The 26,384-nt window shown below is 56.2% G+C and overlaps 3 protein-coding genes across 4 annotated transcripts in view; all 3 read right to left on the bottom strand.

The window, feature by feature from the left end:
- Window positions 1-420: 420 nt before the first annotated feature.
- On the bottom strand, window positions 421-6,886 carry LOC138843035 (GPI-linked NAD(P)(+)--arginine ADP-ribosyltransferase 1-like). 2 transcript variants are annotated; one of them, XM_051843224.3, is made up of 4 exons: window positions 6,752-6,886; window positions 4,057-4,174; window positions 3,013-3,733; window positions 421-655 (listed from the first exon to the last, which is right to left on the bottom strand). In XM_051843224.3, exons 2-4 carry the CDS (start codon window positions 4,117-4,119, stop codon window positions 558-560), a joined length of 882 nt encoding a protein of 293 aa, XP_051699184.1. In that variant the 5' UTR covers window positions 4,120-4,174; window positions 6,752-6,886; the 3' UTR covers window positions 421-557. The 2 variants fall into 2 exon arrangements, 1 of the variants encoding a protein (XP_051699184.1); XR_016231938.1 differs by lacking the exons at window positions 3,013-3,733; window positions 4,057-4,174; window positions 6,752-6,886 and adding an exon at window positions 1,950-2,024 and having other exon boundaries at window positions 519-655.
- LOC138846042 (neuronal acetylcholine receptor subunit alpha-10-like) lies at window positions 6,521-15,760 on the bottom strand. Its single transcript, XM_070060447.2, has 3 exons — window positions 15,476-15,760; window positions 7,791-9,440; window positions 6,521-6,594 (listed from the first exon to the last, which is right to left on the bottom strand). The coding sequence occupies exons 2-3, from the start codon at window positions 8,401-8,403 to the stop codon at window positions 6,521-6,523; spliced, it is 687 nt and encodes a 228-aa protein (XP_069916548.1). The 5' UTR covers window positions 8,404-9,440; window positions 15,476-15,760.
- A 2,819-nt stretch (window positions 15,761-18,579) lies between these two features.
- ART1 (ADP-ribosyltransferase 1) overlaps window positions 18,580-26,384 on the bottom strand; it is a 65,678-nt gene continuing 57,873 nt past the window's right edge. Inside the window, 1 exon segment of the mRNA NM_001082670.1 lies at window positions 18,580-18,728. Within this exon segment, the coding sequence (NP_001076139.1) occupies window positions 18,631-18,728 (98 nt within the window). The 3' untranslated portion in view covers window positions 18,580-18,630.

Here is a 26,384-nt window from a genome sequence, read left to right on the forward strand (position 1 = left end):
TCTGTGTGTCAGAACAGTCCCTGCCCTCAGGAAGCTGATGGTCATCCACGGGAGGAACATGTGGACAGGTGATAGGGGAAGCACCAGGGCCCTGTGGGAGCACAGAGGCAGGGCCCCTCCCCCAGCAGGTGGGAGAGGTCAGAGAGGGCTGCTGGGAGGGGAGAATAGGAGCCTCCAGGTGGACAGGTGATGCATTAGAGGGACCCCACTCTCAAATCCCTTCAGCCCTGACATGAGTGGAAGTCTCTTCTACGAGTGAGTTGCCGTCTGTCCTGTTGTGTCCCACCCTGACACCCTCCATTCACAGTATCACTGCTAGACCTTTGGATGAGGTTCAGTCCCCACATTCTCTCCTGTTTCTCCACCAGCAGGTCTGGCAGCTTACAGGGAGAGAGAGAAGAGAAAGAGAGAGAGAGAGAGAAAGAGAGAGAGAGATAGAAAGCCTACATTTCCAGCAGATGGGTGTGCCAGGGATCCTGGCTCTGTACACCTTGGGCGTGGCCAGCATCCGCAGAGTGGGCAGAGGCAGCAGGCAGGAATGTCCAGAGTCTGGGGGGTCAGAAGAGGCCTGGGCTTCCTGGGAAGGGCCCCACCGCAAGGAAGGCGAGCAGCAGCAGGAGGGACCAGGCTGTGGAGAGGCGCTCCTGAGCCGAGGCTGCAGACAGAGAGACAATGATCGGTTGGTTTCGTAGCCATGATATTCTCTGCCTTTCAAATAAATACATTTTAACAGGAAACTTTTAAAAATTTGAGGGTGGGTGGAGAGGGTACTTTCATCCACTGATTAGCTCCCCAAATGCCAGCTACAGCCGGGACTGGGCCAAGCCAAGCTGGGAGCTGGGACTCAATCAGGCAGCCCACAGAGGAAGTGGGCACCCAGTGTCTGAGCTCCCCCTGCTGCTCCTACCCAGGGTCTGCATCAGCAGGGAACTGGACGCAGAAGCGAAGGCTGGTTCAGCGCTGGATTCTAACATGGCGTCCGCACTGACAAGCTAAAGGCTTACTCTTGTGTGTGTGTGTGTTTTTTTTTTTTTTTTTTTTTTTTTTTTTTTTTGACAGGTAGAGTTAGTGAGAGAGAGAGATATAGAGAGAAAGGTCTTCCTTTTTCTGTTGGTTAACCCCTCAAGTGGCCGCTACGGCTGGTGTGCTGCGCTAATCCAAAACCAGGAGCCAGGTGCCTCCTCCTGGTCTCCCACGCAGGTGCAGGGCCCAAGCACTTGGGCCATCCTCCACTGCACTCCTGGGCCACAGCAGAGAGCTGGACTGGAAGAGGAGCAACTGGGACAGAATCCGGCGCCCCGACAGGGACTAGAACCAAGGGTGCCGGCGCCGCAGGCGGAGGATTAGCCTGGTGAGCCGCAGTGATGGCGGACAATTGAGTTTCAATTACTGCACCAAAATAAACAGGCTTGAGTTCTGTTTTTCAAAGACTTTTTAGAGTACCCTCATGGTACCCTCTGGGACAGATCAGTTAAGAGGGCTTGCTAGGGCCGGCGCTGTGACTCAGTAGGCTTATCCTCTGCCTTGCAGCGCCAGCACACCGGGTTCTGGTCCCAGTCAGGGCGCCGGATTCTGTCCCAGTTGCCCCTCTTCCAGGCCAGCTCTCTGCTGTGGCCCGGGAGTGCAGTGGAGGATGGCCCAAGTGCTTGGGCCCTGCACCCCATGGGAGACCAGGATAAGTACCTGGCTCCTGCCTTCGGATCAGCGCCGTGCGCCGGCCGCAGCACACCGGCCATGGCGGCCATTGGAGGGTGAACCAACGGCAAAGGAAGACCTTTCTCTCTGTCTCTCTCACTGTCCACTCTGCCTGTCAAAAAAAAAAAAAAAAAAAAAGAGAGGGCTTGCTTTTTCAATTAAGAGGGTTGTTTCTTTCTAAGGAAAATCCAGGTGAGCGGCCCAAGCCCAGGCCAGAGTGCTCACCCCGAGCCCAGTCCCACGGAAGCCGTTACCTGAATTGTCCAGGTGGCAGGGCCCAGACTTGCACTGCATTTCGGTAGGAAGAAAGAGGAAGAAATCGAAGGCTCAAGGTGGGCATTTGGAACAGCGGTTAGGACACTGCTGGGAACAACCAGGTTCCAGTCCTGGCTCCCCTCCGGGATCCAGCTTCCTGCTCATGTGCACCTGGGAGGCAGCAGGTGGTGGCTCCAGCAGTCAGGTCCTTGTCACACTCACGAGAGACGGGCATTGAGCTCTGGGTTCCCTTCGGCCTGGCCTAGCCTGGCTGTTGTGCATAGGAGTCTATCCGTCTCTGTCTCTGTGTCTCTGAGGCACACGCGGCCTCTCCCGTGCCTGTTGCAGCCGAGGAGGGACTGCATTGTGCCCTTCCTGGGTCCTCCTCACTTCCACCAACTCCTAGAGCTCAGAGTGCAGCCCCGGAGGGGGATGAAGCCACAGTTCCCATCAGCTCCCTGCCACTCGCCATACAGACCGGGCTGTGCCCAGCCAGGAGAGCAGCCCCCAGCCCCTGCTGGTGTGAAGCCCTGGGCACATCCATTCCCCATCTGGCCAGCTACTCCCATCTGCCTGACCACAAGCTGCACTGCAACTTAGGGCATAACGTCCCCTGCATCTCACCTCACCTCCCACCTCTAGAAACTCTACACGTTCCCTATTTCTCTCGTAACTTCACTCCTCACCTAAACTAGGTGGAGGCTCTGTTTATTACTGGCACTGGTGATTTGTGTGTCAGTACTGCAGTCAGAAATCATTTCCCTTCCAGCCTCTGGGACCACCTGCCCCTAATATGATCAGGGACCCCTGCCTTGGTCAGGAAACTTGCCGCAGCCTTCCAGCCAGTGGATGGTCAGCCTTACTTGGTTCCCTCCAAGGACAGAGTGTGCTGTCCCCGTAGCTGGAAGGGGCGGAGGGGCTGGTGCCCATACTGGTTCTGCTCACTCAGTTTGGATTTTGTGCTTCTCTAAGTGTCACATGGACCTAGGGGACTGGGACCTGTATTTGCTGAAGGTTTGTGAATGGGGGAGGGTGCCTTCTGCACAGGTGTGTCTTCCTCACCTTTGATGTACTCGCAGTTGTATTTGCTGTGCTTGCCCAGTGCCCGGAGGTAGATGTGGACCGGGCCCTGTTCTGGTCTGCTTGCATTGATGACCTGGAAGGTCTCAGACGGGGGGATCAGCACCTCTGCCTGCTCAGGGAAGACGGAGTAGTCCTGGATCGGGATCCCAAGGCAGGTCCAGATGCTGAAGAAGGTGTCCTCGCCGAACTTCTGGGCCACATCTTTCTTCAGGGAGGAAGAGGCAAAGCCCCTCAGCCTGACAGTGGCCCCTGGCCCTGCTGGCCGGAAGCTCAGGTCTTTCACCCCCCGGAACACCTGATGGCACCTGGACTGCTGCTGGTCCCTTCTCAGCAGCTGCAGGGCCTCGGTCAGCAGGAAATGCAGGGTCTTGAAGGAGAAGTGCTGGAGGTAGTGGGCCCGGGAGCGTCCCCCCTGGCGTACTGCGCTGTTGAACTCCCTGTAAAGGGGGCTTTTGTCTGTGTAGGCCAGCAGGGCCACCCCATGCTCATCCCGGAAACCCGCAGGCAAGGTTGCCAGCCTTGCGGGGCCCCGGGCCCAGCGCTCACGCCACTTGCGGCTCGCCTCCGCCCAGCCATCCGCATACACTTTGTTGGCCTGGAACTCTGTGAGGTTGAGACGCGGGAGGGCAGCTGTCATGGCCGCTGCACAGCCGACGTACTGGTCATCAAAAGAGTCCAGGGCCATGTCCAGCTCTGTCACCTGAAAGAAGAGGTCTAGACATTAGACCAGGTGGCTCTGGGCCTATAGGACAAGGTGTGGCCTGAGGGAGACAGAGCAGCCAAGATGCCTTGTGGCTTCTACTGCTTAGCATGCCATAAGGGGCCTCTACACCCCAGGAGGCAAGAAGGCTGGGACACACAGCAGCAAGTTTCCTCAGGACCGGGCGGCAGCTGTGCCCTCAGGCCAGGTGCTCCCAGCAGGCATCACAGGGCCCTTCATCCCTCTGCTCCTCCTTCCAGGATCCAGGAGAACCTGACAGCTCGGGTGCCTGCGGGGATGGGGCCATTGGAGGACAGCCGTACCTGAATTGCTTCCAGAAGGCCCAGGGACAGAAGGAGCAGATTCGCCATGGCAGGAACCCACATGGTTGGGGCCACCCTGGTATAGTTGCTGTCTCCTTTAGTCTCTCACTTTCCTCACCTGGAAAATTGCAGTGTTAACACATACACTTTAGCAGCATCCACTGAAACCTTGTCTGTGCCACCCCTGAAGCCGTCTAGTTCAGAGGAGCCGTTTACAGACAACCAGAGACGCGTGAGCACACGTGTTTGTGTGCTGCCGAGAGTCTGTGGCACACAGCAAAACAGGTCTGCAGCAAAGCTCTCGGGGCCTCTAAAGCTCTGACGACTCCTTTCTTGCCCTCTGCCCTGCAGAGAACAGGTAGAGAACGAGAGCATCTGGCCCTGCATAGGAGGAACTGTGGAGTGGGCTGAGGGCGTTGTCCCGTGGCCTAAGGAAAAGGAGCTGAGGCTGCACCCAGAGTCACCTGTGGAAGTCTCCAGATTTGGTTCTGCTGGGCCACAGGGAGGAGAAGGTGGCAAGGTCAAGGGTAGCAGCAAGGATTCTGTTCTCTGGGCTGCAAACAGAGGAGACTTTCTTTTCATTCTTTCCTTTTTTTAAATGAGCTTCCTCTTTTATTTTCCTCTGCTTTTTCTTCTTCTTCTATTATTCCTGAAATCCTATGTGGACACAGAACTGGGCAGCGTTTCTTCTCTCTACTCCAGTTAAAGTGAGGTATGATCGGTGTGGGAAAGCACACCAGGGCACACAGGGTGGTGAGCTTGGAAATAGGCAACACGTGTGTCCTATGCTCCCACTCCATCACCCCCCGCAGAGTGTCCTGGGGGCCACTGTTTGAACTTTGATGTCACGGTGGCTTTGTGCAGGGAGAACGCCTCGTGGGAGATTGGCCCTCTGACAGATGTTCCCTGTCGGCACTCTCCCTACAGAGAGACCCAAAGGCTCCTCTTGCTCTTATTGTAGGCCCAGGACGGAGCAGGTGCTCTTAGTAGATGGAGTGAATGATGATCAGGTGTGGAGGGAAATGGGGAGTTCTGTCTGGGAGATCTGAACTCGGCAGGGGCCGGTGTGCAGGAGGGAGCAGAGTGCACACTGAGAGGAGACAGGGGAGAGGCGCGGGGGCTTTGAGTCAGGGAAAGAGGGAGGAGAGGGCTCTGGAAGGGTGAGGCCAGAGCTCAGGAGCAACAAGGCTGCTCCCGGGTTCCAGGGCTCTATGCGTTAGGCCTTGGGTTCCTGGAGATTTCCTGACATCTTGGGATTAAGTCCTCCCCCGCCTGAGTCTAGCTGGGATGGAGGGTGGGGGATGGGGGAGTGTTTCCTGTCCCATTGGGAGTCTCGAGTCTCCTGTGCTATGCTCTCCCCATACTCACTCGGTCACCCAGGGTGTCACCTGGGAATCCATTCCTTCCATCATTCAGCAAACGTCAGTGTAGTTGCCCACTAATGCTGGGCATGGGACAGGGCCCTCCTAGGTCCCCTGCTCTTTGCTCAGACCATGCCCTGCCCTGCTCAGGTCTGGGGCAGCCCCCACTGTCCCCAGGGAGAGCAGCGGCAGCAGTGTCTGTGAGGCCCAGCTCTGGCCACGCTAAGAAATCTCTAAATGCAGAGTGAACATGGAGAGATGAAGTGATGAGGGCAGAGGTAGTCCCATCTAGGTAGAGCAGCAAACCCAGAACAGTCCCGAACCAAGCACACGTCCCTCCACAGCCGCTTAGCCCGGCCTGTGAGCGCTCTGTGCACTGCCCTGCCTCAGCTTGGTGGCTCAGCCCCAGCGCCTGTGTGGCTGCTGCTTACAGAACAAACTCCCAGCCCCACCAGGCTCTGTCCTCCCTATGGTCCTGCACTCATCTCCTCTCTAGGAAACCCCCTCTCCCAGAAGCTTCTGACTCCTCTGGGCTCCCACTGGGCTGGCCTCTGCTGTTAGTTCTTTGGTTGCATGGGCCAGGCACGTCCCATTCTGTGTCCTGGGGACTCAGCGCAAGCCAATCACAGGTGGTAACCAGAATGCTGCAGAGACTTTCTGGGCCCAGCGAACAGTGTAGACCATTGCAGAGCAGGGAGACTGCTGGCCTTGCAACCAGGGAGGGGTGTGGAGTGGGGCCGCAGGCACAGGAGGGTGTGGGAGTGGAGGAAGCAGATACCCTCGTCTGTCTGTTGCTTTGCACAGCCTCTTTTTCTGCCCAAGGCATTTCTCTTGTCATCTACCCTGACCCAGGCCCTCACTAAACAAGCCTTTCTAGAAATGTGAGGCATACACCCCCCATTCTTTCCCTTAGAACCCCAATATTTCTAGTGGCTGATACCTTCCTAGATCTCTGAAATCTCTCCATCAAAGGTTTCCCTGAAACCATCATGACTGTTAAATCCTACCATTAATCCTAAAACCTCTCCCTCCCCAGCCCCCAGGAGCAGGCTGGCGAGCCCTTTACCTAGGCCTTGTCCGGGGCAGGGGAGCTGGTGTTGGCCTCATGTGATGGTCACCAGAGGAGAGGAGGACAGGGCCCCCTTTATACTGTCGGTCCCACCCCTCCCCCTCTCAGCTGCTCAGAAACGCGAACTCCCCCCTCTTTCTGGCGTCTTCTTGAGGCTCAGGAACCCTCACCTCAGCCCATCTGACCTGGGCCAGTGCTGCTCCTCAGGGGCAAATCCATATACAATAAGAGGCAAAGAAAGGCAGAGCTTCTTCCCAGCACATACCTTGAAAAGTGGTTGCTCGCAGTTAACCAGTGAACACTGTTCTCTAATATCTTGTCTAGGGAGCTTGTCTACTGTCAGAAGAGTCCTAAGTTCTGCTTCTGTAACTCCCATCTCTAATCAGTTCAGTAAGTCTGCCCCTGGTATCTCCTTTACAAACATACCAGATAACTGACCATATTTAACCTGCACAAACAGGAACAACCCAGGAGGCTCTCAGGACCCACCCCCACCAAGCCCAGTGCGTGGAAGAGGGCGAGGTAAGGGTCCTGTTCTCTCCACCCCTGTTTCCTGCAGGTGCATTCTTAGGGGCTATGGTTGTTACAGCTGGAGGCTTAGTCCATGAAAAGTGCCGCTCTGGGCCGGTGTTGTGGTGCAGAGTGTTCAAGCCACAGCCTGCAGTGCTGGCATCCTATGTGGGTGCCTGTTTGATTCCCAGTTGCTCAGCTTCTGGTCTAGCTTTGTGCTATGGCCTGGGAAAGCAATAGAGAATGGCCCCTGTCCTTGGGCACCTGCACCCGAGGGTTTCCCTAAGGAAGCTCCGTCCCCTGTGGCCATTTGGGAGTGAAAGGGTAGATGCAAGACCTCTCTGTATCTCTGCCTCTGCCTCTCTAACTCTGCTTTTCAGTTGCATAAAGAAATGATTTAAAAAAAAAAAAAAGAAAGAAACGAAAGTGCAACTGTGGAAGTTATGGGCACGACCTGGGCCGGGTCATTATCCCTGCTGGCACATTTGCCATAAACCAGAACATCGACCTCACAGGTTCAGGGAGGGCTTACCTGAGCTGATCAGCAGTGCACAGCTGGCTCTCGGTACATTTTGCCTACTATTACCACACTGAGCAGGTGGACCTTCCACCAGCGCCTTGAGAAAACACTGACTGCTTCCTGCTGGGGTGGGGAGGGGTGCTATCCCTGCAGGGGGCCACTCCCTTCCCCCTCTGTCTCCAAAAGTGGTCGTGCTCCGGGGTCTCCTCCCCAGCACTCAGACACACACACACACACACACACACACACACACGGGCGCGCCCCTCGCGCTCACCGATGAGCGGCACACTCTCGGCCGGGGGCATGCTCTCCACCAGGATCAGCTGGAAGACAGTGAGCGCCAGCAGCACGGTGACGCCCAGGGACACCTTCTCGCCCGAGTCGGCCGGCAGGTGGAAGGCGAGCGGCGCGAGCAGCGAGATGAGCACGCAGGGCAGCAGCAGGTTGCACACGTAGGCGGCGGCGCGGCGGCGCAGCAGCAGCGTGAAGGTCACGTCGGGGTAGGGCTCAGAGCAGCAACCATAGGTGAGCACGCGCCGCCGCGCCGGCATGCCCAGCACGCGCCACTCCACGTTCTCCACGAAGTCGGCCAGGCTGGCGGCGTCTCCGCGCGGCCGCATGTCCAGCTGGTGCCCGCCGTGCGTCCAGGAGCCGAACGTCAGGCCGCAGCGCTGCGCGTCGAACGGGAAGGCGGCCACGACCACGCGGCAGGAGCTGCGCGTGATGGCCGGCGCGTCCCAGCGCACGGCGCCGTCGTGCCGCAACACCACGTTCGTGCTGGCCGACGCTGGCTGCTGCGTGTCTGCCTCCGGGGCAGGCGGGGCAGAGTCACCTGGGTGCCTGCTATCTGAGCCGCGACCCTCCAGGGGACACCCTGTGGCCACCATGCAGAAGAGTTTGGGGATTTATGGCCTTACTTCCAAAGCAGGAGGCCACACCGACAATTGGCTGTGAAGCCCCAGCTGATAATAAACTGAGTGTGTACCTTGTGCCTGCCCCGTGTCCTGTCCTACCCTGGGGCAGCGGTGGTGGAAGCCATGGATGCGGCTTGTCTCTTTAGAGACAGGACCTCAGCATCCTGGACTGGAGCAGAGTCACAGCTTTGTCCTCAAGACAGAGACTAGGGTTTGCTGAGCCCTGAGAGAACCTGCAGTTCCCTCTGCCCCTGTCCTCCGGGCTGGATCCAGTCCACTCCCCTGCCCAGAGTGACATTCATAGAATGTGAACTTGTCCAGTGGGGGACAGTGCAGGAGCAGCCATTCACAGGTATTTGTTCCTGTCTGATTCATACCGTCTCTGTGTGTCAGAACAGTCTCTGTCCTCAGGAAGTTCATTGTCAGCCACGGGAGGAATAGGTGGACAGGTGATAGGGAAGGACCAGGGCCCTGTGGGAGCACAGAGGCAGGGCTCCTCCCCCAGCAGGTGGGAGAGGTCAGAGAGGGCTGCTGGGAGGGGAGAATAGGAGCTTGCAGTGATGCATTAGAGGGACCCCACTCTCAAATCCTCATCAGCCCAGACATGAGTGGAAGTCTCTTCTACGAGTGAGTTGCTGTCTGTCCTGGAGTTCACTCTGACCCCCCCCCCCCATTCACAGTCTCACTCCTAGATCTGGATGAGGTGCAGTCCCCATATTCTCTCCTGTTTCTCCACACCAGCAGGTCTTGCAACTTGAGCGAGAGAGAGAGAGAGAGAGCGCGAGCGAGCGAGCGAGCTGGAGGTCCCAGCAGATGGGTGTGCCAGGGATCCTGGCTCTGTACACCTTGGGCGTGGCCAGCATCCGCAGAGTGGGCAGAGGCAGCAGGCAGGAATGTCCAGAGTCTGGGGGGTCAGAAGAGGCCTGGGCTTCCTGGGAAGGGCCCCACCGCAAGGAACGCGAGCAGCAGCAGGAGGGACCGGGCTGTGGAGAAGCGCTCCTGAGCCAAGGCTGCAGATAGAGAGACAATGATCTGTTGATGTTTTAGCCGTGATATTCTCTGCCTTTAAAATAAATACAGCCCTGGAGAGGGATGAAGCCACAATTCCCATCAGCTCCCTGCCACTAGCCATACAGACATGGCTGTGCTCAGCCAGGAGAGCAGCCCACAGCCCCTGCAGGGGTGAAGTCCCTGGGCACATCCTCCTAATTCCCCATCTGGCCAGTCCTGAGAGCATGGACCAGGGAGCAGCTCCCACCTGCTTGACCACAGGCCGATTTGCAACTCTGGGGCACATCTTCCACCTGCCGTCTCACCTCACCTCCCACCCCTAGCAACACTACTCAATCCCTATTTCTCTCATAAGTTCATGCCTCGCCTAAACTTGTGGAGATATAAACTAAGAAAATGTGCCCCTCATCGGTGATTGCAAGGGGGGTGCCTGAGTATATAGGGGTGTGTGTGTGTGTGTGTGTGTGTGTAGGTCTGAGTACTGAGAAGGAGACCACGGAGCACACCCACTTTTAGAGACAGAGGGGGAACGAGTGGCCCCCTGCATGGAGAACACCCTCCCCACCCCAGCAGGAAGCAGTCAGTGTTTTCTCAAGGCGTTGGTGGAAGGTCCTCCTCCCCAGTGTGGTCATAGGGGAAATGTACTGAGAGCCACCTGTGCACTCCTGATCAGCTGAGGTAAGCCCCAACCCCCACCCCCTGTAGCGCAGAGCAACAGGAGGTAGAAACAGTGGCTGGGTGGGGGTGGGGGGACAGAGGACCTGTCTTGCTAGAAGGGACGCAGGACACTCTCTGGAGGTGACATGTGACTGAGGCCTCGCAGGCTGACTAGGAGCACAGGCGTCAGCAAGTGGAGACGGGGAGAGAAAAGGTGTGCGTTGCGGGCAGGAGGATTTGGGGCAGCAGGAGAGAAAGGGAAGGCTGTGGCGGCAGGAACTCTGAGGACAGGAGTGAGTGCCGCGTCCTCTGGTCTGGCTGAGGCCCGTCGTGCAGGAAGCCGAGGGCACCAGGGGGCTGTGCTGGCCTCCAGGGCCAGGCGAGCAGGGCCGCTGTCCAGAGGTCCTGCCCTGTCCCTGCTTCCTGCTGTGCACTGAGCCCTCTCCTCCCCGCCCTCAGCTGCCTCCAGGAGGGGACAGAGAGACACCTTGCTGTGTCCAGGGAAAGCAGAGTCCAGGGGCCGCCTGCTTCCCCAGGAAGGGAGGGAGCCACAGCCTCCTGCTCGCTGGGAGAGGCCAGGAGGGGCCCAGGTGGCTCCAAGAAGAGGGCGACTCGGCCTTGGGTGGCCATTGGATTTCAAAGTTTCAGTCAAGTTTGCTGCTTCTCTTTTTTTCTGTTTAATTTATTATAAAGCAATGGGTGCTTTCTGGGCAGGGTGTGGGCAGCACCTGAATCACAAAGTCCCTTTCTTCTTTCTCTTCCTATTTATCAATTCCCATTTTTTTTTTTAAGATTTATTTGTTGTATTTGAAAGGCAGAGTGACAGAGATTTTCTATGCTCTGATCTACTCCCCAGATGGCCACCACTGCTGGGCTGGGCCAGGCTGTAACCAGGAACCTGGACCTCATCTTTGACTCCCACGTGGAGAGCAGGGGCCAAGAACTTGGGCCGTCCTCTGCTGTCTACCCAGGAACTTCAGCAGGGAGCTGGATTGGAATTGAAGTAGCCGACTCTTGAACTGTCTGCCCAGGATGGAGTACCAGCAGTGCAGGTGGGAGCTCACCCACTGTCCACGGCAAGAGCCACAGCATCTGCTTTTTATTTTACATCTCTGTACAGGAAGAGGTCCCATTCTGACTTTATTTTTTCATGTTTTAAAGGCTAAATTTAACTTTCTGAAAAGCAATGCATTGTCACCATTCAAACTTTAAATGGCCCACAGGCCCTTTCATGACAGGTTCTGTCTAAGCTCACCTCACAGGTAGCAGGGTTTCCATTTTCTTGTGCATTCTTTCATATCCATGAATATAAAAGAAAACTCACTGGTATCTCTGTTTTCTTTTTCTTTTACACAGTGGTAATGCAGATAAAAGCTGAAAAATCCTTCACAACAGGGATGCGCACTTGACACCAACGGCGCATGACGTCATGCCCCCACTCTCATCTCCTCTCACTCCCCCCGGCTCTGGAGGGACCGAGCTTTGAGACCTCAGCGACCCTCAGACACTGGGACTCCGTGTCTGTACATCTACATCATCAGACCTCAGATCCTGTCATTGCTGTGTACAGCTCACAGGTGAGAACCGAGCTGCTCTGCTCAGTGGGGTAGCAGCAGAGTTTACCACACCCAGCGCGTCCCAAACTGGACCTGGGATCTTCCCTCCCTCAGGTCCTGCTTACTCATCTATCCCACAGACACCCTGTGGGCTAATGCAGCGTGCAGGCCCTGAGGGTAAAATTAGGAACCAAAACAGAACGCACATCCTTGCTGCCTTCAGGCTGTGGTTGCTGAGATGACTGGGAATTTGTAATTTTGAGTAGTGGGTGACGCACATTACCGAAGGAACACAAAGCTCCTAAATGAAACACGTGTGTGCCAGGACCGCTATTTCCACGCCGTGGAAATGGGAGGACGCACACCGCATGTAGCACTGCCAGAGGCCCCATGGTGGGGTGCACAGCACAGACAGGCCTCCCATTGCAGGATGCTGGGCCAACGGTGGAGCGTGCAGCAGCAAAACCCACTCCAACTCTTGTCTGTGCTCTCGGAACCCACTCAAGAATCCTGAGCAGCTCTACCAGATCCTCTTGTTTATGGAGAATCAGATCCCTGGGTTCAGGCGGGGCTGTCCTCACTCTGTGCCCCCAAGGGCTGAGCACTTGACTCAGGCCTGGTGCTCCAAGGCCTTGGCCATTGTGGTGGATTCATGGCTGGATGTGACTCAAGCGAGGTCAGTTAGCATCTTGCTGAGTTTGGATGTGCAGGCGTGGGCTAACAGAGTCTACCTGAGCCTGTTGGCTTCTCAAGCCATATCCCCTGAGCCCACCTTACCGTCCATACAAGGGCATGGGGGGAGGGCTCCCGTGTGTGCTGGCAGCCTCCCACCTCCAGGCCTGCACACACCTCAGTGCCTGAGGCTTCGCCATCTTCCTGGGCCAAAAGTGCAGGGGAGATCATGTCCCCGAGGCCACCTAGAAAACCCACAAAGACACTTCTTGCTCCAGAGTCCTTGTTACTCTGGTCTGCTTTCAGAGGAACCCGTACCAAGCAAGAGAATTTTCTCATTGGGTTATAAAGCTTACAAACTGTCGACCAGAGCTGCCCCTTCAGCCTGGAGCCCGGGATGAGTCCACAGCAGCAGGTCCCAGCCCAGTGTGCAACAGTAGGAGCCCAGGGGAGCAGGAGCGGCAGCCTGAAGCCGTCTAGTTCAGAGGAGCCGATCTACAGACAACCAGAAGACGCGTGAGCACACATGTTTGTGTGCCGCCGAGAGTCTGCGGCACACAGCAAAACAGGTCTGCAGCAAAGCTCCCGGGGCCACTAAAGCTCTGACGACTCCATTCTTGCCCTCTGCCCTGCAAAGAACAGGTGGAGAACGAGAGCGTCTGACCCTGCATAGGAGGAGCTGTGGAGTGGGCTGAGGGCGTTGTCCCGTGGCCTAAGGAAAAGGAGCTGAGGCTGCACCCAGAGTCACCTGTGGAAGTCTCCAGATTTGGCTCTGTTGGGCCACAGGGAGGAGGAGGCGGCAACATCAGGATCGCAACAAGGTTTCTGTTCTCTGGGCTGCAAACAGATGGACTTTGTTCTTTCTTTCTTTCTTTCTTTCTTTCTTTCTTTCTTTCTTTCTTTCTTTCTTTCTTTCTTTCTTTCTTTCTTTCTTTCTTTCTTTCATGAAGCTCCTCTTTTACTTTCTTGGCTTTTATTCTTCTATTGCTCCAGGGCATCCCTCTGGGGACACAGAACTGGGCAGCGTTTCTTCTCTCTTTTTCTTTCTTTATTTGACAGATAGACAGTGAGAGAGAGAGAGAGAGAGAGAAAGATCTTCCTTCCGTTGGTTCACCCCGAAAATGGCTGCTACAGCTGAAGCTACGCCAATCTGAAGCCAGGAGCCAGGTGATTCCCCCTGACTCCCATACAGGTGCAGGGCCCAAGCACTTGGGCCATCCTCCACTGCCTTCCCGGGCCAGAAGAGAGCTGGACTGGAAGTGGAGCAACCGGGACTAGAACCGGCGCCCAAATGGGATGCCGGTGCCACAGGCGGAGGATTAACGAAATGAGCCATGGCGCAAGCCCCTCTTCTCTCTTTCCCCATTTAAAGTGAAGTGTGATCGGTGTGGGAAAGCACATCAGTGTACACAGGGTGGTGAGCTTGGAAATAGGCAACACGTGTGTCCTGTGCTCCCCCTCCACCATCCCCCACAGAGTGTCCTGGGGGCCACTGTTTGAACTTTGATGTCACGGTGGCTTTGTGCAGGGAGAACGCCTCATGGGAGATTGGCCCTCTGACACATGTTCCCTGTCGGCACTCTCCCTACAGAGAGACCCAGGACTTGCTCTTATTGTAGGCCCAGGACGGAGCAGGTGCTCGTTAGTAGATGGAGTGAATGATGATCAGGTGTGGAGGGAAATGGGGAGTTCTGTCTGGGAGATCTGAACTCGGCAGGGGCCGGTGTGCAGGAGGGAGCAGAGTGGACACTGAGAGGAGACGGGGGAGAGGCGCGGGGGCTTTGAGTCAGGGAAAGAGGGAGGAGAGGGCTCTGGAAGGGTGAGGCCAGAGCTCAGGAGCAACAAGGCTGCTCCCGGGTTCCAGGGCTCTATGCGTTAGGCCTTGGGTTCCTGGAGATTTCCTGACATCTTGGGATTAAGTCCTCCCCCGCCTGAGTCTAGCTGGGATGGCGGGTGGGGGATGGGGGAGTGTTTCCTGTCCCATTGGGAGTCTGGAGTCTCCTGTGCTATGCTCTCCCCATACTCACTCGGTCACCCAGGGTGTCACCTGGGAATCCATTCCTTCCATCATTCAGCAAACGTCAGTGTAGTTGACCACTAGCGCTGGGCATGGGACAGGGCACTCCTAAGACCCCTGCCCTTTGCTCACTCCCACACCCTGCCCTGCTCAGGTCTGGGCAGCCCCCACTGTCCCCAGGGAGAGCAGCGGCAGCAGTGTCTGTGAGGCCCAGCTCTGGCCACGCTCTCTGCCTGTGCAGAACCTCTCTGTTCCACAGCGGAGCCTGAGAAATCTCTAAATGCAGAGTGAACATGGAGAGATGAAGTGATGAGGGCAGAGGTAGTCCCATCTAGGTAGAGCAGCAAACCCAGAACAGTCCCGAACCAAGCACACGTCCCTCCACAGCCGCTTAGCCCGGCCTGTGAGCGCTCTGTGCACTGCCCTGCCTCAGCTTGGTGGCTCAGCCCCAGCGCCTGTGTGACTGCTGCTTACAGAACAAACTCCCAGCCCCACCAGGCTCTGTCCTGCCTGTGGTCCTGCACTCATCTCCTCTCTAGGAAACCCCTCTCCCAGAAGCCTCTGACTTCTCTGGGCTCCCACTGGGATGGCCTGCGGTCTTAGTTCCTCGTGGGCAGGACCAGGCATAACTCATTCTATGTCCTGGGGACTCAGCCCAAGGCCAGGCACAGGTGGGACCCAGAATGCTGCAGAGACTTTCTGGGCCCAGTGAACAGTGTAGACCATTGCAGAGAAGGGAGACTGCTGGCCTTGGTGACCAGGGAGGGGTGTGGAGTGGGGCCACAGGCACAGGAGCGTGTGGGAGTGGAAGAAGCAGATGTCCTGGGCTCTCTGTTGCTTTGCACAGCCTTGCAGGCTCCCTTTTCTGCCTCTCATTCTGCCCAAGTCAGTTCTCTTGTCATCTACCCTGACCCAGGCCCTCATTGAACAGGCCTTTCTAGTAATGTGAGGCACACACCAGTAATTCACAACTTGCCAGTGGCTGAAACCTTCCTACATCTCCCAAACCTCTCCATCAAGGTTTCCCTGAAACTTCCTTGTGGCTCTTAAAACTCCACCATTAATATCCAAAACTTCACCTCTAAATCCTCTCCCTCCCCAGCCCCCAGGAGCAGGCTGGCGAGCCCCTTACCTAGGCCTTGTCCGGAGCAGGGGAGCTGGTGTTGGCCTCATGTGATGGTCACCAGGGCAGAGGAGGACAGGGCCCCCTTTATACTGTCGGTCCCACCCCTCTCCCTCTCATCTGCTCAGAAACGCGAACTCCCCCCTCTTTCTGGTGTCTTCTTGAGGTTCAGACACCCTCACCTCAGCCCATCTGACCTGGGCCAGTGCTGCTCTGCGGGAGGAAATCCGGCCACAGCGAGAGACAAAGAAAGAGGGGCAGAGCCCCCTCCCCCACACACACCTTGAAAAGTGGCCTCTCGAAGTTAACTAGTGAACAGCTGCCCCTGTTATCTTGTTAGGGAGTGAAGACGTCCTGAGTTCTGTTTCTGTAACTCCAGTCATCAATTTGTCCTAATAACTCTGCCCCTGGTATCTCCTTTACAAACACCAGATCACCGACCACTGGAAGTGTGGTGCTAATGATACCGATTTGCTTCTTAATATTTCCCATGGAAATAAGCCTGTGCCTTTGCACCTTGCCATGCATTCAGAGAAGATTCTGAATGCTGGCTAAAGAGGCCAGGCAGACGGCAAGTTTTCAAACTCCTTATTCCATGAGAGAAATGCACAGGGGAGCGAGGGCTTCAAGGGAGAAAGAAAGGTCCCCAAATGAAGTTGCGGTTCACACAAGCAGAGGGCAGGCCACTTCCACGTGCTGGGGCCCAGGGTCTTGGGCCAAGAATTCTTGGACTGCTTTCCCAGGCCATAGCAGAGAGCTGGATCGGACATGGAAGAGCCAAACTCAAAGCAGTGCCCATTAGAGTTGCTGACACAGCATCACCACAGCGCTGGCCCCTAAATAAAAATATTAAAAAGAAATTAGCAGCAGTGGCAACAGCTACTAACTGGTGGGTGTACCGTGTGTCCAAACATTTGGACATTGAACTCCATGACGGACCTTGGATGCTCTTGGTTCCCGTGCTTTGGGGGAAGGGGGCGTGGCCTTAGGGCCGCCTGTGCTCTCCCTTCACCTGGCTGCTCCTGCTAAGCTGCTTGTGGCTTCTCAGCACCAAAACTCATGCACGTGGAAGTGGCCTGCCCTCTGCTGTGTGAACCGCAACTTCATTTGGGGACCTTTCTTTCTCCCTTAAAGCCCTCGCTCCCCTGTGCATTTCTCTCATGGAATAAGGAGTTTGAAAACTTGCCGTCTGCCTGGGAGGCTGCCAGCACACACGGGAGCCATCCCCTTGTGTTCTTGTGTTGACTCGCAGGTGGGTTCCAAGGATATCGCTTGGGAAATTAGCGGCTCAGGTAGACTCTGTTAGCCCACGCCCGGACATAAAAACTCAGCAAGAATCTAACTGACCTCGCTTGAGTCTCATCCAGCCATGAATCCACCACAATGGCCAAGGCCTTGGAGCACCAGGCCTGAGTCAAGTGCTCAGCCCTTGGGGGCACAGAGTGAGGACAGCCCCGCCTGAACCCAGGGTCGGATTCTCCATGCAAACGAGAGGATCTGATAGGGCTGCTCAGGATCCTTGAGTGGGTCCTGAGAGCACAGACAAGAGTTGGAATGGGTTGTGCTGCTGCACCCTCTGCTGTTGGCCCAGCATCCTGCCACGGGGAGGCGTGTCTTTGCTGTTCTCCTCTAGCTGGGGTCTCTGGCAGTGCTGCACGCTGTGTGCTTCATCCCATAGTGAGGCATGGAAACACCAGTCCTGGCACATACGGGTTTAGGTTAATAGCTTTGTATGCCTTCGGTAATGTGCGTCACGCGCTACTGAAATGACAAACTCCCGTTCATTCCCACATGCACAACACTGAAGGCAGCAAGGATGTGCGTTCTGTTTTGGTTCCTAATTTTACCCTCAGGGCCTGCACGCTGCATTAGCCCACAGGGTGTCTGTTGGATAGATGAGTAAGCAGGACCTGAGGGAGGGAACATAGCTCCAGCTGGATTGAAGTGCAGTAGTCGGGTCTCGAACTGGCGCCCATATGGGATGCTGATGCTACAGGCCAGAGCATTAACCCACTGTGCCACAGCGACGGCCCCAATAACTAAACCTTAATAAAATAAAATTAGCAGCAGTGGTAATAGCTACTAACTGGTGGGTATCCACCATGTGTTCAAACATTTCCACACTTGAACTCACTGAATCTGCTGAATGGGGATTTTCTATCACCCATATAACTCCTGGAAGAACAGGGGCACAAACAAAGCAGAATCCACCAAAGTCACACAGCAAGTTCAGGCCTGGGTGCGCCCTGCTGGGCAAGACAGGGTTTGCACGTCCTGACCAGCGTCGTGAAGCTGAGTGTGCACAAACAGGGAGGATCTGCATAGACTCACAAGCGTGTCCGTATCTGTGCCCACTCCCTGCCCTCACCAGGACGAGCGGAACCAGGTGTTGACGCTGTACCTATGGATCCGGCAGGGGTGGGCCGATGCCTACCTGCGGTGGGACCCGGATGCCTATGGCGGCCTGGATGCCATCCGCATCCCCAGCAGGATCGTGTGCCCTAGAGTGACATCTGAGAACCTAACCGTCCAAGGTGGGGACAGTGCAGGGAGCCGCTGTTCACAGGTGTTTGTTCCTGTCTGGTTCCCATGTTTCCTGGCACTGTCTCTGTGTCTAAGAACAGTCCCTGCCCTCAGGAAGTTCATTGTCAGCCACGGGAGGAACACGTGGGCAGGTGGTAGGGGAAGCACCAGGGCCCTGTGGGAGCACAGAGGCAGGGCCCCTCCCCCAGCAGGTGGGAGAGGTCAGAGAGGGCAGCTGGGAGGGGAGAATAGGAGCCTCCAGGTGGACAGGTGATGCATTAGAGGGACCCCACTCTCAAATCCCTTCAGCCCTGACATGAGTGGAAGTCTCTTCTACGAGTGAGTTGCCGTCTGTCCTGTTGTGTCCCACCCTGACACCCTCCATTCACAGTATCACTGCTAGACCTTTGGATGAGGTTCAGTCCCCACATTCTCTCCTGTTTCTCCACCAGCAGGTCTGGCAGCTTACAGGGAGAGAGAGAAGAGAAAGAGAGAGAGAGAGAGAGAGAGAGAGAGAGATAGAAAGCCTACATTTCCAGCTGATGGGTGTGTCAGGGATCCTGTTTCTGTACACCTTGGGGGTGGGCAGCATCCGCAGAGTGGGCAGAGGCAGCAGGCAGGAATGTCCAGAGTCTGGGGGGTCAGAAGAGGCCTGGGCTTCCTGGGAAGGGCCCCACCGCAAGGAAGGCGAGCAGCAGCAGGAGGGACCAGGCTGTGGAGAGGCGCTCCTGAGCCGAGGCTGCAGACAGAGAGACAATGATCGGTTGGTTTCGTAGCTGTGAAATTCGCTGGTACCCAGAATGTGACAGGGGTCAGACAGGAAGGGAGGAATTGAGGGAGGCAGGGAGAAGGAGAAGTGGGCACTGGGAGCCCCAGTCCTTCCAGAAGTCGTCAGGTCCTCGCTGCTTTCTTCTCTTGCCACAGGGACACCACACGGTGGGCAGGACATGGGCAGAGATGTGAGTGGGATCCCAGCGATGCTGAACTTGGCTCTTCTGGTAGGAGAGGTGCTTCGTAGACTGGGGATGTGGGTAGAAAAATGCTAAACTATTCTAGTAGCTGAGATTACATCATCGGAACTCAGAGCAGAGACCTGGCTTCTGGTTATGGCTGCCCCCTGGACAAGTCATTCCAGTCTCTGGCTCTCATTTCCTACCACTAGCACCTGCCACTAGCCATGCAGAAGGGGCAGCTCCCAGCTGGGAGAGCAGCCCACAGCCCTGCAGTGGTGAAGCCCCTGGGCTCATCCTCCTGATTCTCCATCTGGCCGGTCCTGAGAGCATGGCTCAGGGAGCAGCTGCCACCTGCCTGACCCCAGGCTGCATTGGAACTTAGGGGCACAACGTCCCTGCCCTCCACCTCACCTCCCACCCTAGCAACACTACACAATCCCTATTTCTCTAAGTTCACGCCTCGCCTAAACTAGGTGGAGGCGCTGTTTATTTCTGGCACTAGCGGTGTGGATGTCAGTACTGCAGTCAGAAATTAATTCCCTGCCACCCTTGGGGATGCCTGCCCCTCATATGGCCCAGGACCCCTGCCCTGGTCAGGAAGCCTGCCGCAGCCTCCCTGCCCTGACTTGGTTCCCTCCAAGGACAGAGTGTGCTGTCCCCGTAGCTGGAAATGGCAGAGGGCTGGTGCCCGTGGCTGGTTCTGCTCACTCAGTTTGGATTTTGTGCTTCTCTAAGTGTCACATGGACCTAGGGGACTGGGGCCTGTATTTGCTGAAGGCTTGGGAATGGGGGAGGCTGCCTTCTGCACAGGTGTGTCTTCCTCACCTTTGATGTACTCGCAGTTGTATGAGCTGCGCTTGTCCAGTGCCTGGAGCTCAATGTAGACACAGCCCCCGGGCAGTCTGCTGGTGTTGATGACCTGGAAGGTCTCAAAGGGGGGGATCAGCACCTTGTGCTCCTCAGGGATGACGGAGTAGTTCTGGAAAGGGACCCCAAGGCAGGTCCAGATGCTGAAGAACGTTTTGTTGCCGAAACAATGGGCCACATTTTTCTTCAGGGATGAAGAGGCAAATATCCCTAGCCTGACAGTGGCCCCTGGCCCTGCTGGCTGGAAGCGCTGGCCTTCCACGCCCCGGAACACCCGACGGCACCCGGACTGCCGCTGGTCCTTTCTCAGTAGCTGCAGGGCCTCGGTCAGCAGGAAGTGCAGGGTCTTGAAGGAGAAGTGCTGCAGGTAGTGGGCCCGGGAGCGGCCCGCCTGGCGTACCGCGCTGTTGAACTCCTTGTATAGGTGGCTTTCGTCCATGTAGGCCAACAGGGCCACCACGTGCTCCTCCCGGAAACCCACAGGCAAGGGGGGTAGCCTTGCGGGGCACTGGTCCTGGAGCTCACGCCACTTGTGGCTTGCCTTAGCCCAGCCGTCCGCATACACTTTGTTTGCGTGGAACTCTGTGAGGTTGAGATGTGGGAGGGCAGCTGTCATGGCTGCTTCACAGCCGACATACTCGTCATCAAAGAGGTCCAGGGCCATGTCCAGCGGTGTATCCTGAGAGAAGAGGATGGAAGTTTGGAAAGGCTCTGGGATGCAGGAGAAAGAGTGGCCAGATGCCTTGCGGCTTCTATTGCAGGGCATGGCATAAGGGGGCTCATCCCTCAGGAGGCAGGAGGGCTGGACACACAGCCGCAAGCTCCCTGGGGACCCAGCGGGGGCTGTGCCCTCAGGCCAGGTGCTCCCAAGGTGGGCAGCACGGGGTCCTTCATCTCTCTGCTCAGCCTGCCAGGGTCAGGGAGAACCTGACAGCTCGGGTGCCTGTGGGGATGAGGCCATTGGAAGACAGCCGTACCTGAATTGCTTCCAGAAGTCCCAGGGACAGAAGGAGCAGATTCGCCACGGCAGGAACCCACATGGTTGGGGCCACCCTGGTATAGTTGCTGTCTCCTTACACTCTCACTTCCTCACCTGGAAAATTGCATGTTAACACGTAAGTTTGACAACCATGCATAGACACCTCGTCTGTGCCACCTCCAACACCGCCCCGCATGGCACAGAGCGACATGAGGTAGCAACGGTGGCTCGGGGAGGGGCCAGAGGACCCGTCTTGCTGGAAGGGACACGGGACACTCTCTGGAGGTGACATGTGACTGAGGCCTCGCAGGCTGACTAGGAGCACAGGCGTCAGCAAGTGGACACAGGGAGAGAAAAGGTGTGCGTTGCGGGCGGGAGGATTTGGGGCAGCAGGAGAGAAAGGGAAGGCTGTGGCGGCAGGAACTCGGAGGACAGGAGTGAGTGCCGCGTCCTCTGGTCTGGCTGAGGCCCGTCGTGCAGGAAGCCGAGGGCACCAGGGGGCTGTGCTGGCCTCCAGGGCCAGGCGAGCAGGGCCGCGGTCCAGAGGTCCTGCCCTGTCCCTGCTTCCTGCTGTGCACTAGCCCTCTCCTCCCCGCCCTCAGCTGCCTCCAGGAGGGGACAGAGAGACGCCTTGCTGTGTCCAGGGAAAGCAGAGTCCAGGGGCCGCCTGCTTCCCCAGGAAGGGAGGGAGCCACAGCCTCCTGCTCGCTGGGAGAGGCCAGGAGGGGCCCAGGTGGCTCCAAGAAGAGGGCGACCCAGCCTTAGGTGCCAATTGGAACTCAAAGTTACTAGATCAGGTTTGCTGCTGCTGCTGTTTTCTGTTTAATTTAACAAAGCAATGGGTGCTTTCTGGGCAGGGTGTGGGCAGCACCTGAATCACAAAGTCCCTTTCTTCTTTCTCTCCCTATGTTCCCATTCCCACTTTTTTTTTTTTTAAGATTTATTTGTTGTATTTGAAATGCAGAATGACAGAGATCATCTATGCACTGATCCACTCCTCAGATAGCCACCACTGTTGGGCTGGGCCAGGCTGAAGCCAGAACTTGGAACCTCATCCTTGTCTCCCATGTGGAAAGAAGAGGCCCAAGAACTTGGACTGTCCTCTGCTGTCTTCCCAGGCACTTTAGCAGGGAGCTGGATTAGAAGTGGAGCAGCCGGGACTAGAACTGCTCAAGATGGGTGCTAGCAGTGTAGGTGGGAGCTCACCCACTGCCGACAAATCATCCACAGCATCTGCTTTTTATTTTACATCTCTGTACAGGAACAGGACCCATTATGACATTAATTTGTAACATTTGAAATGCTGAATTTAACTTTATCAAAAGCAATACATGTTCATTGTTCAAACTCTATGGTCCACAAGCCCTTTCATGACAGGTTCTGTCTAAGCTCACCTCACAGGCAGCAGGGTTTCCATTTTCTTGTGGATACTTTCAAGTCCATGAATGTGAAAGAAAACTCACTGGTATCTCTGTTTGCTTTTTCTTTTACACAGTGGTAATGCAGTCAGTAGCACTTGAGTTTTTGGAGTCGGATGAAAGCTGAAAAATCCTTCACAACGGTGATGCGCACCTGACACCAACGGCGCATGACGTCATGCCCCCACTCTCATCTCCTCTCACTCCCCCCGGCTCTGGAGGGACCGAGCTTTGAGACCTCAACGACCCTCAGACACTGGGACTGCGTGTCTGTACATCTACATCATCAGACCTCAGATCCTGTCATTGCTGTGTACAGCTCACAGGTGAGAACCGAGCTGCTCTGCTCAGTGGGGTAGCAGCAGAGTTTACCACACCCAGCGCGTCCCAAACTGGACCTGGGATCTTCCCTCCCTCAGGTCCTGCTTACTCATCTATCCCACAGACACCCTGTGGGCTAATGCAGCGTGCAGGCCCTGAGGGTAAAATTAGGAACCAAAACAGAACGCACATCCTTGCTGCCTTCAGGCTGTGGTTGCTGAGATGAACTGTTTGAACTTTGATGTCACAGTGGCTTTGTGCAGGGAGAACGCCTCGTGGGAGATTGGCCCTCTGACACATGTTCCCTGTCGGCACTCTCCCTACAGAGCAGACCCAAAGGCTCCTCTTGCTCTTATTGTAGGCCCAGGACGGAGCAGGTGCTCGTTAGTACATGGAGTGAATGATGATCAGGTGTGGAGGGAAATGGGGAGTTCTGTCTGGGAGATCTGAACTCGACAGGGGCCGGTGTGCAGGAGGGAGCAGAGTGGACACTGAGAGGAGACGGGGGAGAGGCGCGGGGGCTTTGAGTCAGGGAAAGAGGGAGGAGAGGGTTCTGGAAGGGTGAGGCCAGAGCTCAGGAGCAACAAGGCTGCTCCCGGGTTCCAGGGCTCTATGCGTTAGGCCTTGGGTTCCTGGAGATTTCCTGACATCTTGGGATTAAGTCCTCCCCCGGCGGAGTCTAGCTGGGATGGAGGGTGGGGGATGGGGGAGAGTTTCCTGTCCCATTGGGAGTCTGGAGTCTCCTGTGCTATGCTCTCCCCATACTCACTCGGTCACCCAGGGTATCACCTGGGAATCCATTCCTTCCATCATTCAGCAAACGTCAGTGTAGTTGACCACTAGCGCTGGGCATGGGACAGGGCCCTCCTAAGACCCCTGCCCTTTGCTCTCCCCCACGCCCTGCCCTGCTCAGGTCTGGGCAGCCCCCACTGTCCCCAGGGAGAGCAGCGGCAGCAGTGTCTGTGAGGCCCAGCTCTGGCCACGCTCTCTGCCTGTGCAGAACCTCTCTGTTCCACAGCGGAGCCTGAGAAATCTCTAAATGCAGAGTGAACATGGAGAGATGAAGTGATGACGGCAGAGGTAGTCCCATCTAGGTAGAACAGCAAACCTAGAAAAGTCCCGAACCAAGCACATGTCCCTCCACAGCCGCTTAGCCCAGCCTGTGAGCGCTCTGTGCACTGCCCTGCCTCAGCTTGGTGGCTCAGCCCCAGTGCCTGTGTGGCTGCTGCTTACAGAACAAACTCCCAGCCCCACCAGGCTCTGTCCTCCCTGTGGTCTGCAACATCTCCTCTCTAGGAAACCCCTCTCCCAGAAGCCTCTGACTTCTCTGGGCTCCCACTGGGATGGCCTGCGGTCTTAGTTCCTCGAGGGCAGGACCAGGCATGACTCATTCTATGTCCTGGGGACTCAGCCCAAGGCCAGACACAGGTGTGACCCAGAATGCTGCAGAGACTTTCTGGGCCTAGCGAACAGTGTAGACCATTGCAGAGCAGGGAGACTGCTGGCCTTGGTGACCAGGGAGGGGTGTGGAGTGGGGCCGCAGGCACAGGAGGGTGTGGGTGATTTGCTTCTTAATATTTCCCATGGAAATAAGCCTGTGCCTTTGCACCTTGCCATGCATTCAGAGAAGATTCTGAATGCTGGCTAAAGAGGCCAGGCAGACGGCAAGTTTTCAAACTCCTTATTCCATGAGAGAAATGCACAGGGGAGCGAGGGCTTTAAGGGAGAAAGAAAGGTCCCCAAATGAAGTTGCGGTTCACACAGCAGAGGGCAGGCCACTTCCACGTGCATGAGTGTTTGGTGCTGAGAAGCCACAAGCAGCTTAGCAGGAGCAGCCAGGTGAAGGGAGAGCACAGGCGGCCCTAAGGCCACGCCCCCTTCCCCCAAAGCACGGGAACCAAGAGCATCCAAGGTCCGTCATGGAGTTCAATGTCCAAATGTTTGGACACACGGTACACCCACCAGTTAGTAGCTGTTGCCACTGCTGCTAATTTCTTTTTAATATTTTTATTTAGGGGCCAGCCCTGTGGTGATGCTGTGTCAGCAACTCTAATGGGCACTGCTTTGAGTCTTGGCTCTTCCATGTCCGATCCAGCTCTCTGCTATGGCCTGGGAAAGCAGTCCAAGAATTCTTGGCCCAAGACCCTGGGCCCCAGCACCTGGGAGAACAGGAAGCAGATCCTGACTCTTGGCTTCGGATCGCCACAGCTCTGGCCATTGTGGCCATCTGAGGAGCGAACTGCAGGTGGAAGATCTCTCTGTCTCTCTCTTTCTCTCTCTCCCCCTCTGCCTCTGCTTCTCAGTAACTTTACTATTCAAATAAATAAATCAATCTTGTAAAAAATGTTTTCTTCTCAGACAATCCTTTTTTCTCCAAAAATCCTTCCTGAGGACCAAACGGAAAGTCCAACCAAGTGTCCAGCACGGGGAGTGTGGGGAAGAGAGATGGAGAGTGAGACAACCCCAGAACGAGCGCTTCCGGGGAAGCAGCCTCAGGACCCCCCTTCCGGCGACAGGTGCAGCTCCAACGCTCCCACCCTCCTAGCCGCTGTTACTGTGGAAAGTGGCATCGTGGGGACATTTGCTGCTCCCTCTCCCAGTCCTGAGTGTGGGCATTTGCACAGCAGATAATGTGAGGGGACAGCCTCCAGGCCAGATTTCCTGGGGTCACTATTTGGTCTCTGTCCACTCTCTGCCTTTGGGGAATTGCTTCTCCCATTCCAGGACCTGGAAACTCCCAGAGGTCTCAAGAGATGGAGTGAAACAGTCATGGGAGGGGGTCCTGGGTGGGCAGTGGTCCCCCAGGACCTGGCACCTGGGACCTGGCCTCCTTAGTCTGAATCTCTGCCTTGCTGGTCACTTAAAAGTCACAAAGTGCAAGAGATTCTCTCTGAAGCCTCCTCCTTCTCTCCCCCTGGCTGCTCAGGGTCAGGACCAAATCCAGAGAGGAGGTGGCTGTCTCAGCCTGGATGCTCCACGCCAGGGCCCCACCTTCCCTCTGGCTCCAGGGACTCCCGTTTCATGGGAATGTTACGGAACCTGGGCTTAGAAAACTCCCTTTGTTCAAGCAGTACCAGAGACAGAGGAGGATAGAAGCAGTTCCTTTTTTTTTTTTTTTTTTTTTTTTTTGACAGGTAGAGTGGACAGTGAGAGAGGGAGAGAGAGAAAGGTCTTCCTTTTCCGTTGGTTCACCCCACAATGGCCGCTGCAACTGGCGCACTGCGGCCAGCACGCCGCGCTGATCCGAAGCCAGGAGCCAGGTGCTTCTCCTGGTCTCCTATGCGGGTGCAGGGCCCAAGGACTTGGGCCATCCTCCACTGCCTTCCCGGGCCTCAACAGAGAGCTGGACTGGAAGAGGAGCAACTGGGACAGAATCTGGTGCCCCGACTGGGACGAGAACCCAGGCTGCCAGAGCCACAGGCAGAGGATTAGCCTATTGAGCCGCGGCGCAGGCCTCGAAGCAGTTTCTTAATGCCACCTGCCTCAGCTGGAGTCATTTCCGGAGAACTGAGCCTCAAAGTCAAGTTGCTTCCAGAATGTACAGGTTCATCAGCATCATACCGTGGCTGTAACAGCACTGGGGGTTTACATTGCAGACCTGTGTGACTTAGTGGTATAGGCAGGCCTACAGGATCACATCCAATGAGGTTAGAGAGCTTGAAGTCCATATATTCAAGGTCCTGGGTGTTCTCAGCCCTTATTTGACCACACCTGAAGCCCATCTGCCAATCAGACTAATTAACCACGCCCCTTTTGAAGAGGATTATAGGCCTGGGACACTGTCTGGTCATTTTCTCTTTCCCCTTTCTCGCCATGACGGACCTTGGATGCTCTTGGTTCCCGTGCTTTGGGGGAAG

The sequence above is a fragment of the Oryctolagus cuniculus genome, chromosome 1 (genome assembly GCF_051225735.1).
Source record: "Oryctolagus cuniculus isolate XC-2025 breed Fujian yellow rabbit chromosome 1, ASM5122573v1, whole genome shotgun sequence".
In the NCBI taxonomy this organism is placed as follows: domain Eukaryota; kingdom Metazoa; phylum Chordata; class Mammalia; order Lagomorpha; family Leporidae; genus Oryctolagus; species Oryctolagus cuniculus.